The following is a 19,244-nucleotide window of genomic DNA, read 5'->3' as shown; positions in this document are numbered from 1 at the left end:
TTTATGCTTTTAATATTATCTTTTATGTTTTTTAAATGCACACATTAAATCGAAATAGCAAATGAGGGTTTATTAAATATCGAAATAATGGCTCTATAAAAGAATGAAAAAAAAAAAATATATATATATATATATATATATATATATATATAAGAAAATTTCGTTTTTCTTTACTTTTAATTACACGATGGAAAATTTATTGCAAAAATTGTTTTCAATTTTTCTATGACATTTGAAAAATTTTTTCTATTATTCTGTTATTCGTTTCATTATATAGAGTATAGAATATGATACGTTTCGAATATATTCAGTCGATACACTTTCTCGTATGTTTCTATTCATAACAGTTTGTTCACAAAGGAATTTTTAGATGTTAAATGTTCCATTTCTCCATCCAATGTGTTTTCTGTGCAGAAATTCTATTTCAAGTAAGAAGCGATTGAAATGTTTTCGATACACATAAAGTAAAATCGTTGATGGCTATTTCCGGCGTAACCAACGAAAAAGTTAATTTTATAGGGAAGGGAAGACAATCTTTCCCTCATATAAATTCAGAAGGGATAATAACATGATACTTTCTATTCAAATAACTGATACCAAACACCGTGGTATTCCATATTTATGCCATCTAAATTCGACCAATAGACAGCATGATGCACTGAACGTACATATATACAACATTCGAAATTTATTAACATCCTAACTTCATCCAACACATTATTTCATTAAATGATTTTTTTTTTTTGAGAAAATAATTTTTCTAATCGATTCTTTGATATTTTTCAATGTTATTCAAGGACTATTTTTTAATTATATTATGTACTATATTATGTACTATTTTATTTACTTTATTCTTTAATGAACTTCCAATACTTTTATAAATACCATGACATAGTGAATACTTTTCCCGTTGCTCTTATATCAAGTCCATGCCGTCATTTTCTCAATGAACTTGAAAAGAATCACTTTTTTTTCTTTTTCTTATTAAGGATAAATTTTTTATTTTTTTATTTTTTTTTTGAAAGCATAATTTATTCGCGTCGGAAATTAGTATAACGTATCATTAAAGACAATTCATTACTGTAATTGCAGAAAAATCAACGAATCGCTGCGTTTTAATTAATATGTAAGATAATTAATGAGAATGCAAATTGCTTGAAAGAGCAGGTAAAAATAAATGTGGAAATGCTTGCGTTTTGTTCACTTCCGTGCTCGAGATCCAACTAAACTGACAACTAAATTATTCATTTACAAGTGCTTATATCCTGAAAGAGTTGTTAGCTTCGTTATTATGATAATTCATCTTTGATACAGTTATTTATTTTTAAGTAATTAGATATCTAGAGAATTTCTTCGTTATACATATTTAGATATTTATAAGCATAGATATTTACATAATTGTCTATACTAAAGATGTTGTAAGTAGATATTACAAAAATCTCTGTGATTTAATTATTATTTTTCTTACGATTGTTGAATATCGTAATATATACTTTCTATCACTTTATTAACATATACTTTATATCATTTTTTGAAATATTTTTTGCTACAATTCTTGTTATCAATTTTTCAGTTTGACGTAGTTTTCATGCTTTGACAATAATAACGTACTATTATTTTGATCTGTAAATCATCTTCCATTCTTTTATTTATATCACGTTTTATTACGGTTTGGTCTTCTCTGTATATTATAATGGAATAGAAGATTTTTTTGAATAATCTATTACAAACAAATGATACTTTTAAATGTATAAAATTTTATGCATGATATAAAATGCACGTTATTTTATAATGCGATGAATTTCCCAGGATTAATAGGAACGATTTTAAAATGCAGGGCCACAGTACGCAGATACAGAAATCTCACGGTCTGGGAATGCAATCCCATCAAATAGGGAACACGGCGATGCAACCATCGAATCAAAATTTCCAAAGTGCCCAGCAACTGTTGCATCAAAATCATCAAAGCCCCAGATTCGCACAGCAGCACGCGCAGAACATACACCAACGACAACTGATCCAACAGATGCATCAGCAACAACTAGCCGGACAACAGAATAGTCAAACTGGCGGCGTGAGGAGCATGCAACAGCAAAACTATTTCTCGAACAACGTGTCTTATCGGCAGTACCAGCAAGCTCGTCAAGTTATGTCAAGGTCTCAGATCGATCTACCTAGCACTTCCAGACAGGCTCAAGAGCTCAGACTGTCTGGACAGGAAGTGTATTACCATTATGCCCAAGGTCGACCAAGGTACGGTGTACCGCAAATCTACATGAAGACTGAAAGTAATCAGGAAGCGGAATTTCAACGACAAAACTCGCCAAAAGGTATCGAGAAAGCCGTGTCTCAGCCGCAACTCTCTTACGAGGACGAAAGATCTGGTTGCATTAACGAACAGTCAAAAAATCCGGTCGATGGGATGAAAACTCTTACGATGGATCCATTGGACAAAGAAAGATATGAGATTACAGTGGAAGACCGTGGACAAGGAGAATTCGGGAAAACCGAGTCTCAAAGAAAAGACGAATATCGAGCTGAAACTGGCTTCGCTATTCGCAGAGACGATGCTGTTAGATGTTCTAAAAGAGAACAGGAGCAATTAGCACCAGCTAGCTCCTGTCAAGAGAATCAAGAATCGGAAACATCTTTTATACAAAAGAAGATCGAAGAATTGCAAAAACGACCTGAGGAGAATCATTATAATGTAAAAGTATCGAAGGAAAGCGTGGAAACAGATATGGGTAGAAGTTTGTCTGGCACAAAAATTGGAAACGGTGAACCTCTGAAGAAAATGGAGAATCAATACGCCAAAGATTCTGTAATGAAATCCGAAACAAGGAAAGACGAGCTTGAACATGGCATCAGCCGATTAAAAATCCAGAATCAGGGATCTGGCTCGGATTACGATAAAGCAGGACAGAGTTCTTCCAACGTTGATTCGGGAAGAGGATCTGCTGTTTATTCCAGTGGAAGACGACCTCCGCCTGAAGACCAAACTCATCCTCCAGGTTTGTTTGTCAATGGATCTCTTTCGCCACGATGAATATTTCATAGTATTTTTATTTTATTTCAAAATATATATGTAAGAGGTAAGTTCTTTAGTTTTCTCAAACTTGTAGAGTATAGATCTATATCGTAAATACTTTGTTCATAACAATCTACGAATAATCATGGATTGAAATATAAGTTTACAACCAAAAATATTTTTATAGGTTTATTAATCTAGGTTTAGGTTATTATTAATCTAATTAACGATTAAAAGACCATTTTATTCATTTTACGCATATATGTCAAAAGTTTGGACGGACTTTCATTGCATTTGTATTATATTCTTTATTTAATTCTTCATTAAGTTTGATATTTTGCAATATATTATTTTCAGAGCAGATTTTTCAGCTACACTATACAGCAATAAATATTTCTGTTTATTACCTATGTATTAAAATACTATACATAATGTACTGTGTATTAAAGCACTATAAGTATATATTGAAAATACATATGGATATCAGAAAAGCCAAGTATATATTTCACATACGGGTATCCAAAGCTTTTGTCAATAGTAGACTATTTTTGTCATAATTATTTATTATAATTACGTAGATTTACTCGGACTTACAGTACAAGACTCCGAATGGGTGGACATAGTCGAATCAGAACTGCGAAGCATTTTAGAGCCAAGAGACGTGCCTGCGATGGCGCATTCTACCCTATCTGAAAGTGTATCATCGGTAACACCACCTCTGCCGCCGCTTTCACCCCATGAAAGTCCCAGAACACCGAGAAATCGATACTCAACGAGGTAACAAACAGATCTCTTCATCTCATAGCCGATGAATCACTTCCGGTCACTGCCCCAGAGCTGCTTCCGATTATTCCTACCCTTCATATAGATCGAAACACCGATATTGATGGATCAACCTAACCAACCGATCAAATTGTTGAGTGTAGGCAGACGAGTGCGCTCTTTTTAAGCCAATGTCGTATTGAGAAATCAGACTATGGAAACGACGAGTAAATTTAGGTTTTAAATCACCTTTTTTGTTGTTTTATATCGCCATATAAAAAGTTTTATTACTAGCAATAATAAACACGAGAAATAATATTCAAAAGAATTAATTGAGTAATCGTTCGAAATGATTATGTTCAAGTATCTAATGATCGATTGATTTTTGACGATCGTGTGTGATGTAGTGATATTACTATTGTAATAACTGACCTATGATTACTTTATTTATTAACCAGTCTATTATTACTTTATGTATTAATCAATATTAACTCTACTCCAGTAATATTCATAGTCGTAGTAGTCATAGATAATAATAATTATTTACATTACATTTGAGGATTACATTGGGTTTTAAATTTTTAAGTTAGAAGACCCTAAATTATTTTAAATTTAAAAAATAATTAGTGTTTTAAAATTAAATAATATTTAATTTTTATCATACATCATCTGCAATCTAACGATACCAATTAACAGTCAACTAAATATTAACCAAATAACTAATATTAACGATAAAGTATCTAATTAAGCTTACTAACCTTTTCCTGTTATTTTTGATAATTAATTATTCTTTTATCATCAGTTTCTTGGCAACCATAATAGTTGCATATTTGTGGACCTTTTAGTTTGCCATACGGATCAAAACCTAATTACAGCGATTACAGCAAAGCCATTGAAAAAAGAGGAGGATTTTCGAGTAGTTCGAAGCATCGCGCATCTACCTCAAAAAAAGATGCTGCAAAGAAATTCTCTCATCGTAAGTAATCTTCATTCTTCTCTTTTGCACACTTTTCTCTCATCTTTCCCTAACTTTGTTCTTTAAGGACTACACGAGTATCATTTATTTAGTTTTTGGTGTAGAAGCAGCCGATTTTACTTCAACTACAACTGGACTTGATTTAGATTCCATGTTAGACAGAAGTGATTCCGATTTAAGTACAAACGATGCACGAACGATTAGGAAACAATTAGAAGGTTTAGAAAATATGTACAGCGAGGTGAGACACATATCCTAATAATCTACCCTAAGTAGCTTTCAAAAATTTATATCGAAAGATAGTAATCTTCAACAAATGGCGCCTAATATTTAAATTAAATTTACTTATCCTCAATAATACATATACAATGATATTCAAATAATAATGACATATATACTCCCGTCCATAAGCCACCAGACACTTGCTTATTTTGATCTAAGCAGTTACTAGAGCACAGATATATTTCTCCGGATTAATTTTATTACAAGATTTATACAATCTTGTTATATGTACTCTATTTACTCTATTTCATAATAATACTTGAAAACAAAACTGATATTTAACGTATATGGTCTGAATAAATATTTCAAAGTATATCAAAAATATGTATATATTTAAAAAATCAAATCGATGTATTTTGGGATGAATTGGACAGAAGCCTTCAGAAATGTGTCCAAAATCAAAAAAAGAAAAAGACTTATGGAAGAAATTAGAAGAAGCGTGGAAAGAAATTCTTTCCAAAATATTGTTAAAATTAAACGGAAGTATGCCACGGTTATTGTGGCCTTCATATTTGCACAAAGATATAAGATACATTATATATAACTTGGTAAGATTTTTGACATATAAACAGTTTGACATATAGAATATGACATGTCAAACTGTTTATAATGTATCTCATATCTTTGTGCAAATATGAAGGCCAAAAAAACCGTGGCATACTTCCGTTTAATTTTAACAATATTTCGGAATGAATTTCTTTCCACGCTTCTTCTAATTTCTTCCATAAGTCTTTCTTTTTTTGATTTTGGACACATTACTGAAGGCTTCTGTCCAATTCATCCCAAAATACATCGATTTGATTTTTTAAATATATACATATTTTTGATATACTTTGAAATATTTATTCAGACCATATACGTTAAATATCAGTTTTGTTTTCAAGTATTATTATGAAATAGAGTAAATAGAGTACATATAACAAGATTGTATAATAAAATTAATCCGGAAAAGTATATCTGTGCTCTAGTAACTGTTTAGATCAAAATAAGCAAGTGTCCGGTGGCTTATAGACGGGAATGTACATCTAAATTAAACATGAAATAGCTTGAATTGTGAATGAGAAGCTGTTCATTAGAAAGTGGAATTATCAATTATCGATGATCCTAGGTACTCAAGTTACTCGGCGGAAGTGTTAAAAAAAGGCGAAAGGCCAGAGGTCTTACCAGTTACGGTTCCGTCTCATCGTTGCCAACATCATCCGTTTCGTCGAGACCTGTCACAAGGCACCATGATAAACGTAGATCCCACGCTATCGACGATAGAATGAAGAAAGCCAAAGATATAAAAGTCAGTTCAATCTTGGATTTTCCATAATTCTTTATTGACAATTTCTCATCATTCTTTGTTTTTTGCTCTATTAGTTAAATTGCATTTTATCTTTTCTACATGTCCTTCTTAAAGCTCCTTTTTATGTTATCTTTTATATTGTTTTATATTATTCTATATTGTATATGAACAGTTATAGTTTTTACAAAGATCTTATGAATATTACGAATAAATGTCGAACAATCTGAAGAGAGGCATTGTTCCAAGTGAATAATATTTACTTATAGTTATATAATATGGAATCCCTCATATTTGCAGTTTGTTACTATTTAGAAAAAGAAGAATATATATGTACATCAAACATTTCAATTATGAAAACGCGAATAAACAAAAAATTAATTTTTGATAAACTCAATATCAAAAGATTAACTTTTGATATAATCATATTAAATAATTGACAATATTTCTATTTTTATACAAATTAAAGCTAGATAATGAAAATACTCTATAATAATAGGTATATTATTTATTATATTTTCACAATAAGGAAAATAAAATCGACTAAGGATTATTTTTGCGTTTTCAGAGCATTAATAAACGCTTCCAACGGCTAGAATCTCACGTAGTCACACTTGCCAGATCAGTGGCACATTTAAGTTCGGAAATGAGGACACAACATTTAATGATACAGGTGAGAGACAAACAACAACAACTCATTCAAAAGACAACTCATAAACAACATTTAAAGAACACAACTTCAATTAGAAAAAATTTTAAAAACGGAAATCTTAAATAATATGATTAAACGGATGTTAATAATATGTTGTCTAGTACTTTATAAAGTTTATTTTTATATAATTTATCGTGTCTTTATTGTATATGACAGTATTAATGCATACATATATTTTTAAATATTTAATTAAGTTTTAAAAGTAATTTCATTTCATAAGTATTTTTCTATGCATCATTATTAATAAAGAACATTATTCGTTTTATATGGAATTCATTTATCAATACACATTGAGTTTACTAAAGTTAATTTAAAATTCAAGAAGCTTTCACATTAAATTAATAAAAATCAAATAAAAAAATTACATCAAATCAACGATAATAAAATGAGATTAACAATTATATTCAGTTTCTTTGGAAATATTTAAATATGATTGAAATATTTCAATTTGTCAAGACTCGGATCTTTTCGACAATTTTTTCAATTCGAAAAATGTTTTTAATTTAAAAATTATAATTAAAATAGCATTCTATACAGGTGACTAGCTTTTTCCGGCCGAATATGACTAGTAAATTTAGACACTTTATAGATTAAAGAAAGAAAAAAAATGTCATATAAAAATATTTCATTCTTAAAGACTTCTAACAAAAAAGAAAAAAACGATATTCAAAATGAATAATAACAAATGTACATTATTATGGTACAATATAAATAAATCAGGAATACGAATAAATCAGGTAGCTTAATAATAGTCATCTAATAATATTCAGGAATATTTGCATCTAATAATAGAAAATCGTCATACTTCATCTTTAATTTTGAGATATTCCTCATTCCTGTAATACAAAGTTTAAACTTTATTTTGATCCTGTTTTAATTCAGCTAATGAATAATTAATTTCTCGGATTAATTCATCACGTGTATTAATATTCATATTCTTTATTTTTCAAAGTTAAAATAGTTTCATAGTTAGTTTTATAGTTAAAATTCTAATGAAATGAAATAAGGCAATATTGGGAGTTGTTGAAATTGTAATGTAATGAAAAAATATTATGATACCTTCTGACTATCGTTGGAGATAAATATTCTTGGTCTATTCATATATTGTATCATAATAATGCATATTTTTTACTGCTTATTTTATGTAACATTAATTCTTTAACTCCAATTTGCTATATGTTTATATGACTTTTTTTATTTTACTTATAAAATATATCGGCAATGTTTGATTGGAAACTGGGTATTTTATACTTAGATTGAAATTTGTCTAATTCTGTAACGATGTTATTAAGCAATTTAACAAAATTGAATAGAGCATAAGGAATAGAAAAGAGTCGAAAAGTAGGTGGAAAAGTAGATCAGAATTTCCGAAACTCACTACTACCAGGTATTCGCAGGAAATGGAGAACATAAGGGGCGAGATTGCTGCACTCCGGACGCAAACGAGTATGGCAATGGTGAGGTCACAGTCTCAACCATTGATCAAGGACTCCGAGCTACCAGCCCTTTCCAATCCTTCGAGGGTGAAAAAACTCACCAAATTCTTTGGCACAGAACCACCACTCATCAGACTGTTCCTCAGGGAACTTGGGTATGAGGTATGTAATTCAAATTATCTCCAATCTAATTCGTTAATTTATCTATTTGCGCGAGAAAATATTCATTTATACGAAAATATTAATTTATTTATACGAAAAAATTGCATAAATAATGGATTAATAATTAAATTAATGAAACGAAGCAAATTTCCAAAAATAATATTTTTTCTTAATCTTAATTGATGGATTAATGATGAATCGATTTTTTTTAATTTTAGTTGATTAATCTGACTTCGTATATTTGTTTAAATGTTGCATCCACTGTATAAGATATATAGAAGGTAAAAGTAAAAGTACAATCACCATGATTCTATAATACATCTCTGGTCGATGAAAATTTAAGAAAAAAGTCCATATAAAATTAATTTTGAGCGTGATTTTCAAGATCAAATTTTGTTTGTTGCATTGCATTTTACTCATTATATAAAAAAAAGGTTTCTAAAAGATCATAGCTTGCAATTCACTGGTTTTCTTTGAAAAAAATGTTAAAGTTTCTTGAATTCAGTTTATTTGTAATCTATAATAAAAATTCCTACTAGACGTGATATTTACTTTTTATATATCCTATTCAAATTCCAAAAAAATAGAAATACCATCTTACAGCTACAACCTTTAAATTTTTATTATGTTATCATACTGAAATTTCATTGCTTTCCTTTCTTTTGTTCAAATTGAACGTGTTTTAGAAATATGCAAATGTGTTCGAGAAAGAAAAGGTCGGTATGGTGGAGCTTCCTTATTTAAGCGAAGAGAGATTACAAAAAATGGGAGTTCCCTTGGGACCAAGGTTAAGGATTCTGCAAGAAGCGAGAATATCGGTGTGCAAAGATCCAATTTACGTCGTGTGAATGCTATAGAACGGCTTGCTTTCTGAAAGAATACCTAGGCAATTCCAAGTACGTACATCCGCTAGTAGCCGGTGAAAGGCAATAAAATACATAATCAAATATTTTACTTGCTCGAACGTTTTTAGAATTTTGAATTCGGTGGATTGTATAATATATTTGAATTCGTATCAAAAATAAATCAATTTTCTTAAGATTTATGAATCATTAAAGTAAACAATTGTTTACTTTAGAAATAAATAAATATTTGAAAGACAAAGAAGTAATAACGAAATTAATTAAACGTTTATTGTACGTATATCGAATATATTGTATACGAATATAGTAAACAGAGCATGGTGTATACGTCTATCAAACATATCCGTACAGGTTTTTATTTTACAAGTACTTTTAAACACTCAAGTACAAATATATTAACATGTTTTATTCTAAATTCTAACATTAGTAAATCACAAAAGATATGAATGCTAATTGAGAATATTTCAATGAGAAGTAATATCTGTCAATGAAAAAATGTTTCAGAAATGTATCAGTCACATATAGATTAAAGCTAAAGGAAGAAAGAATTATTGTTCATGACTCTAGAGATTTTGTCATTCATAAACTTATTTTATTTTCCTTTTGTAATTTATTATAAATTATTGATCGAAATACATATCTATGTGTAATACTTATATTATAATACAAATGATAACTGCCTCAGTCATTATTATAGTTGAATATTTCACGCATCCTTAAAGTATTATACTAAGAGAACAATTAGAAAGTTAAAACTAACTAGTTAAAAAGAACAGTTTAAAGTAGAAGAAATAATATCAACGTCATTTAATGTTAATCAATATATAAATACCTTTTACGGTATTGTCAGTTCTAAGCATCACTTATTACCTTCACGATATTGTCTAAGCATCGCCTTATATAACAAAAATAATTATAATTACTAATTAACGATAAAAACAATTTTTGATTGTACTGAAGTGTCAAGTAAACATCCAATTGTAATGAATATTAGCGTAACTTAATATTTATACACTATACAATTATAGCTAATCAATCATTTAAGATAGTTTGAACAAAATATATTTTGTTATACAGACGTATATAACGTGTACATGCTACATAGATTTGTATTTTTGTAATTGATCGGTCTGAATTGATGGTAGAAATCGATTCGACTGTTTCAATCGAGAATAAGCTCAAGTGAGTATGTATTGAGAACGAGAAGCAAAAATTAATTTGCCAAAGAGACGGGAAAATGTCGTCGACAAAGTGTGTTAAGAGATTATCATTTGAGAGGAATCAAGTGAAATTTTTCTCCTAAATGTGCTATTGTTTTGACTTGTTATTACTACCGCTTCCAAAGGTTATCTCATTCATTCAATCGTTTTGTTTTGAATAATAAATAGATTAGATAGATTTTAGTTTTTGCTTACATTACATTTTGAAAAAATTTTATAATCTATATCGATAATACTCCAAGAAATCAAAAAATCACTCAATTACAACTGAAAAATTATCGATTTTTGAATTCTTACAATATAATAGAATGTCGATAATTCAAACTAATTGGAAGACAAATCCGTTCAGATAAGCGATTTTTCAAATAATCGGTCAAATTTGTGATCATGTCATAAATCAACTAAACAGTTAAATTAAATAGTTTCCAAATACAGATGTTTATTATGTAAAAGAATACATGTACATGAATAAATAGATGTTATAAAATTTTCATTATCTCTTCATCTGATATGTAATTTAAGAGCTTTCTCTTGAATGCAAGATTCATTTGTACTAACTTGATTCAATTATCATTATTTGCTATTTTCAAGCTTCTATACAGATGAAAATTTTTCTTAGTATCTAAGATATTTTGAAATTCTAATAATATTGATTCACTATTTTTAATATAGCTAATTGCATATTGTCTAACATAATATTCTATGATTAAATTATATATATTTCTTAAAAATATTGAATAATATTTAATAACTTTTAATTTTGGTATTACTCTTTTTCTTTTAATAGTATTTTCATGGTATAAATGAAAGGAAGTTCGCTTAAATAAGACAAATAGAGCATTTGAGGCAAAAATACGTATTCCAAAATATAAACATTGTTCGACATTGTTTAAATGTGTACATAATGAGACTGCATTCGTATAATCAAAATTCAAATGATTGACGAATTCCAGATAATCAGCATTCTATTCTACTATATTAACTAATAAAAAACTATACAATATTTTGTTTGAGCTTATTTTATAATGTGAAGATTCGTAGTTGATTCTTTTCTACGATTTTTGTACATTATGAGTAATGTATTTGAACATATTTTCTCTTTTCGAAAATTTTATAAATTCAAATGTCTTTACAGATATTGCAAATTTTTTTCATAACAAAACTTACTATGAATTTAAGGATTGATTTTTTTCTTTACAACAATCTCGCAAAACTTGATACACGACATTTTTTATCATTTTTTTTTTTCAAGTTTCAAGTTGCATAGTCGAATTTATACTTTAAGTGTATATCTTTAGTGTGTATTTAGTTTATTTAATGAACGTTTAATATATGTTTACATATTTAAGATATAACCTGTTTCTGAACATGCATACACATACAATATATATAAATTACCTCATTAAACGTACTGGTATTAGACATACACATATTTAACACCCACCAAAACATATACATGCTCTAAAGCCTCACATTAAACAAAGCTGTATACATACTAAATACTCATACTAAGTACATACTGTGCTTTTCATTAAAAGTACAATAAAATCGCGAAAAATTATTACAGATCAACTTTTTAGAGATTATTGTAAAACTTCTCTTTGTAAAAATATATTTTATATTGAAAGGAATATAAAAAAAAATTTTCTTTAACTCTGTAGAATTTAAATTTACAAAATTTTAGTAACCGCAGTTTTTCAATCTGCTTTATAACAAAAAAGAGTCTTTGAAAAACTTATTTCAAGTATGTGAAAATAAAGACAGAATGTTGTATGATCTTTTAGATTTGAAGTTGCAGGACTTCAAAAATTTTCCAGCAATTTTCCGATTATAATTTCCTTTAACTTCTTAAAATAGTGTATGTTAAAATCGCGAACTCTCAGCAATAATATATATTTTGATACTTCTATACTCTACTTCTATATATATTTCGATACTTCTATATATAACTATTTACTAAGTACTTCTTCTTATTTTCTTTTAATAGCTCGAAAGAAATTACGTTCTGTAATATGTGTACGATTATAAATCACCAGCTATATTAGATTGTCATTTGAATTCAAAATTAAGTATTCAGAATACTATTTTTATCGAAACTTGCATTCATGTCTCGATAATTCAAAAAATTTTCGTTGAATTTCATTAATTGATTTATTATGAATTTTTTGAAATTGGCTCCTTATTCTATAAAACAATTTCACACTCAAAAATAAAAAAAAGAAAAAAAAATAAGCAGTCCGAAATATTTAATTTTGAATGAAAAATCGTCGATATACTGAATACCTATATATTTCAATATCCTTCAACTATCGATTTGAATATAAATATATCACGTTTGCCCAAAAAGCCTGCTTTGTTTGTATATTTTTGCCAACTAGGTAAATGATATCTTTCCGTGAACTGACCAATTTGTAGATATTTTCTTTGTAAAATTTCAAAAAAAATTCTTAGCTTGCTCGAAAAATAATTTCAACGATGAATATAATTACATATTACGCGTAAAGCGTCATACTATTTCAAATATCTGTTTGGCTATGCTGATTATTATCAAAAAATCAAACTTTTCATTTATTATGTCCAAAAGAAAAATGATAGAAATTATTTTCTGATGGAAATTATTTTCGGATAAAGAATTTTTAATAGAAAATATATGTTTTAATAAAAATATTATTCGCATAACTTGGCAAAAATTGTTCCGTTTGAATAATTAAAATTAAAAGATAGATCTGTTAAAAAAAAGAACTATTACATAACTAAAGTTATAAACTTTAAAGCAATAGCTTAACGAATTGATCATGACTGATCATTTTACATTTCTACATTAAAATGCATTGTTTTGCACGATTATTAGCTTTAATTCTTAAAATTGATAGTTTGAAAGAAATAAAATAAAACTATCTTCGAAAGTGCGAAGAACTTTTGTTTCGTCAAAAATTTCATTTTCAAAAAAATCAATCGATTAAATAAATTAAATGTGTCGTCGTGTGGAAAGGCAGAAAAACAAGCAGTTTCGATTACGGTCAAACATTACATACAAGCACGCGTGAGCACACATAATGTTAGTACCAAATCTTAATTAATTACAATCTCACTGCCAATGATGCTGATTATGTAAAAAAATGAAAGGCTGCTTCGGTTTTCAATCTGATACATATTAATTTTTGTTATTCAATTTATGTTAGACCTGATTATTAAGTATAAATTCCACATTAATTTACTAACATGCATAGTTGTCAATATTTAACAAGCATTGTTACATGTGGTACCTTTTTAACAATTATTCATCTAAGAATATCTCTATGTTATTAAATTCATTTTCCAATTGGTGTTATTCAACACTGCCCGAATTTTCGTTGTATTAATATCCACACTGAATTTTGTACAGTTAAGTATTTGTAAGAATGTTTTAGTAATGTTACATTAGATATTTGTATTATGATAAATATATTATTATCTTGTTAAATTTTATATTTAATAAATAAATGGAGAGAACCATGCGATGGTTTAATAAATCATAAACATTTATTTAACAAATTATTCACACAGGTTTTTAATTCGATAATTTAAACGAAACATACAATTCAAATCAAATATTTTCTAAAACGAAATAACGTATACGAATAAAAGAAAATAAAAAATAAAACAAGAAATACATTTATGAAAAATTATAAATATCATTACTATTATTGAATTTGTGAAAAAATGAAATACAATTTTAAAATGTGATATTTTAATCCTTCTCAAAAGTTATTTAATCAAATTATAAATCTTAATACTTGCTCCTCTGTTGAAAGTTTAAACACAAAGTTTATACATATTAGCTACTATTTGTAAATTACAATTTGTCTGCAAATTCTATGTGTCGTCTATATAACTAAATATTTTTATCTAACGTAGAAAAATATTATTGTTGTATTTTTGTATTTTTTGATAAAGCGCTGCAATTATGCAAATATATGCAATAATTTTTTTAAGTTATTTAAATCCTCTTAGGCATAATTTTCTGTGAAAATAAAACTGAAAGAACAAACTTGTAAAAAAATATGCACAACGAAATTTAAAGATTGTAATATAAAATAACAATTTGGTAATAAAAACAAAGCGGATAATCTCATTGATTTTGATAATTTTTGGAAATTAAATATATTGTTGAAAACATTCTGAATCATTTTTTCCCATATAATTTTTTTTCTTTCATATGGGCTATGTTGTCGCTTTGTGATGTTTAAGTTAGGTTCATTTTTACATACGTTGCATGCTCGTGCCACGATAAGTTTATATCCTTTACATTTCAATTTTTTAAATACTTCTGCACCATGGTGGTGGAATTTTCAACAATTTGCTTCAATACCGGCATAATAATCTAGAGTTGTTCACATCGTACTTGTGAATAGTGAATATGTTTTAATAAAATAAAATAAAATAAAATAAAATTGTACAACTAGATATTTAAATATATAATGCATATAAAACATATTCAATAATTACGGCAAGTTATTTTTCTCTGCTTTTCTTTTTTGTTTCATTGTAACATAAACGGTCGCCTCGCGTCCGCAATTTAATCTAGTCTAACCAAATTCAATTCAATAAAAAATCTGAGTTCTAGCATAAAACTTTTTGTTTCATCTTTCCATAAATTAGTTTTAATTGGGTTAAGTTGCGGTTGCTTACGTCACGAAAAATCCTATCTCTTAATTTTGTAATATACACATGATACCACGCATGTATATAATAATATTAGAACCGTGTGTGTACTACGAAATAGTTCCAGTCAAAAACAGAAGAACGAAAAGTCTACGAAAACGTTTTCTAAACTAGTTCCATGTGAATCAGCCGACTCTTTCAATTGAATAATTGCATATTAACTGTTATAACGCATGGTGTATGGGCCACTAAGTGATCTAGTATTACATCTCCAGACCTCAGACTCAGGTTTTAATCAACACTGTGAAAAATAATTATTTCATTTATTTTATTTATTTGCATCATTGTTGCCAACGACACTGTTTCTTTTTTAATTACACCAACTAATCGCATAATAGCTAAATAATTTCTTACAAACGATAAAAATGATCTATAGTAGACATTTTGTTTGTTTATCATTTAATTCTCTGCAAACATTCATACATTGTTTCATTTTAATCGCCAATAATTTCTTTTGAATAAAAGATTTATTATATATAAGATAAGATTTAGTATTTAAAATAGAGATTTTAAATAAAAGATTAATTTAATAATCAAAGAGGTAACCGAAAACATACCAGTTATCGAATATTGATAAAGAATGATTGAAATTGTTTACTTTAAATAAAAAAAATATGTATGCGACTTTATGAATGATATATCTCTGTTTATTTAAGATGTTTCGATGAAGTATAAATATAATGGTTATGAAATGTATGATTTTGTAATGTAATGGTTTCGATTTGCTTCCGTATTTGCCACTTTTTTCTTTATCATATCATTAATGTGAACTCTGTTATTTTTCTAATGACTCAAACTTCTATGAAGAGTGCATTTGTTAGTGTTTAAAGAATCACTATCTTATATGCGCTGAACGCATATAAAGTATACATTTAAGCACGTAAATCATTTCAGTATTTCTTTTTTATTTTGTTGTTCTGTCCCTGTTTGTCACAATTATACGGACATTATTTGTTTTTAATATTTCGGTTTTTTACTAACGACAACGATAACTATTTATTTTCAAGCACAATGATTCGATAGATTTGCTAAATCAACGTTAAGCAAAATTACAAAATGCTAATAAAAAGTGTGCGTGATATTTTTGACACGAAAAAATTAAAATTAAAGAATTAGGTGAAACTTTGTTTGAAATAACTAACAACGCAAAACTTCGCCTTCGAGAAAACTTTTCAAACGTTAATGGACGAACTTAAATAGTTTCATCACAGAATATAGACATATTTCTATCAAAGTTTGTTACACATTTCATAGAGTAATATCCAAAACTTCCTTTAACGAATCTACTTTATATCGTTATATTTTTAGTTAACCTTATAATCTGTTACAGATGTAAAAGAAAATTTTTATTTTTTTCAATTTTTCATCAAAAAAATTATTTAATTGATTTTAGAATATATGTTAATTAAAAGTTTCCTATATAAGAACTTACAAACTTTCTAGCACCTATTCTACAAAATGTAAATATGGATGTATCTATATAGTTTATATTTTTACAATTTTTTATCACGTAGCTGTCCTTAACTATATGAGTTATTTTAACTTTCGAAGAACTTGTAAATTATAATTTTGAAACTATATAAATATTAATACAGTTACAGAATAAATAAAATATAATTTCATGAGTTTATTTATAACAAGTTAGAAAATAAATTAAGAACCATAATTAATAGGAACATAAATAATCAATTATTACTTTAACCAACCGAAACGTTCTGTCTAGCTATGATATTTTACATTTGATTCTCTTAATAAATCATTCTCTAATTAAATCATATTTAAAAATTTAATAAGATTGAATGGTAAATTGATCGTTTCACTTGTCATTTCGAGTAAGTTTCTAACGTCATAGTGGGATCTAAATCAGAAATAATAAATGAACATTAAGAGGATAAAATGGATCACATATTTGAGATTTCGGCAGAATCGGCAATGAGACTGAGTTCCGGCATGACCGGGCTACTTTTATCAGGAAATGCACAATTTAACAATTGTGTCCAATTATTTTTCCAGAGGTTTGATTGACCATCCGAGGTCGGACCTCGGGTCGCGGCAACCCTTTGCTGGCTTCTGTGCTCGATCCGTATAATGACCGATTCTCGAACTCTTATTTCTAGCTTTGATAATTCAAACGTGTCTTATACATATGCAATAACGACAAGATACGATATAATATGATATGGTATGATGTGATATAATATAATACGATACGATATAATATAATATGATAATGCAATACGTATCTATGCATGTTCAGTCTAATGTAATCCCTGATAGTCGAAGCATCCTAAAAAAATGTGGCGCAATTTACTCCATAATGGAAACAGAAGTTGCAAAGGCATCAAGCACAACGAATTTAGAAAATTGTGAGTATCTTATAATATTCATAGTATAATTCCATCCAATAGTGACCTTCATAGAAAGTAAATACAATTTACTAATCAATTTATCAATAACTTTACATAACAAATTATTTTCATAACACAACATAATATATTATTTCATAACAAATATCAAGATAAATTTATTATTCTTAAGGAATTTATCACCCTTTGCCATCTAAAGATAAGTACAATTTATAAATCTTTTTCGTAAATAATTGAATAGTAAAAACATAAATTGTGATTTTTATTACATGCTTCATGTTCCAAACTTTTTAAGTAAAAATATTATAAATAGTGAAATTATTACTAATAATTACTAACTACTATTTTGAAAAATTTCAAAATTTCATTTTCCAGAACCGACTGCTAGCTGTAATTATTGCAAAAGACCATCTAAAATACAAAAATTCTTATTGATTTCCAAATAGAAATGTATTATTTAAAAATTTAACGATTTTTAGAAATTTCAATTATTATAGAAACGGCAATTGTTTGAAACGAAAAATGTTTCACCATCGAAAACTGACCTTAATTTCAAAAAAAATTAAATAATTAATATAAAATAATTGAGAAAAAATTGTATTCTGTATTTTCAATAATACATTTCAATTTATAAATCAATAGAAATTTTTTATTTTAGATATACCCGAACAGTTGATATTTTAGAGATTTTGATATGAGTGTGATATTTTACAGTATTTTTGATTTAAAAAAAGATTGAAGTATAAAGTTGAAAGTCACATTTATATATACAAAAGAAATTAGAATTTTATATCTAGTAATTATTTATAAAAAGAATTCGGAAACTTCGTCTATCTTTAGATGGTCCAATGTGAACCTCTTAAAGTTACTATGTACTATGATATCTATTTGATAAGATAATATTGACAAATAGATATCAAGTTTGAATAGCTGATGATTAGAAAAAGAAAATATGAAAGATCGATATGATATATATATATATATATATATATATATAAAAGTTTTTAATACGACATTTTAGATTATGATGAGATATATGTTAAGTATTTTCAGTTTGAAAGGAGACAGGAAAATAAATGTGTGTGTGTGTGTGTGTGCGTGTCTCTTTTCAAACTGAAAATATTTAACATATATCTTATCATAATCTAAAATGTCGTATTAAAAACTTATATTAATAATTTCATTCAAAATATATACAAAATTTATAAATTTATATAAAACTAGAAATAGATACTTATTTTCTTACAAAATTTTTTGTTGAATATATAAATGAACTATCTATAAATAAACTTCCAAAAATTATATTGATTTCGAAGTTACCTACGCAATCGTAGACAATAAATTATAGTTGTTTTATTTTCTGCAAAAATGTAAGTTCAATAAAAAAGAGGATATCCATCTTTCGTTTAATTGATTCATATCATACAAGATAGTTATTACGTGTATAC

The 19,244-nt window shown here is 27.4% G+C and overlaps 1 protein-coding gene across 5 annotated transcripts in view; it reads left to right on the top strand.

Moving 5' to 3' along the window:
- Positions 1-11,217, top strand: part of LOC122533948 — a 112,046-nt gene extending 100,829 nt beyond the window's left edge. For 3 of the 5 annotated variants that reach the window (XM_043664135.1, XM_043664138.1, XM_043664133.1), the window contains 8 exons: positions 1,838-3,011; positions 3,625-3,805; positions 4,636-4,766; positions 4,859-5,007; positions 6,157-6,336; positions 6,902-7,006; positions 8,443-8,643; positions 9,330-11,217. In XM_043664135.1, coding sequence (XP_043520070.1) covers positions 1,838-3,011; positions 3,625-3,805; positions 4,636-4,766; positions 4,859-5,007; positions 6,157-6,336; positions 6,902-7,006; positions 8,443-8,643; positions 9,330-9,491 — 2,283 coding nt within the window. In that variant the 3' untranslated portion in view covers positions 9,492-11,217. Of the gene's footprint in view, positions 1-1,837; positions 3,012-3,624; positions 3,806-4,635; positions 4,767-4,858; positions 5,008-6,156; positions 6,337-6,901; positions 7,007-8,432; positions 8,644-9,329 lie in introns of all 5 variants that reach the window. The other 2 variants (XM_043664136.1, XM_043664137.1) reach the window with 2 other exon arrangements.
- Positions 11,218-19,244: the final 8,027 nt, after the last annotated feature.

The sequence above is a fragment of the Frieseomelitta varia genome, unplaced genomic scaffold, assembly GCF_011392965.1.
Source record: "Frieseomelitta varia isolate USP_RPSP 00005682 unplaced genomic scaffold, Fvar_1.2 scaffold_563, whole genome shotgun sequence".
Taxonomy (NCBI): domain Eukaryota; kingdom Metazoa; phylum Arthropoda; class Insecta; order Hymenoptera; family Apidae; genus Frieseomelitta; species Frieseomelitta varia.
This window is presented reverse-complemented; position numbering and strand designations above follow the sequence as displayed.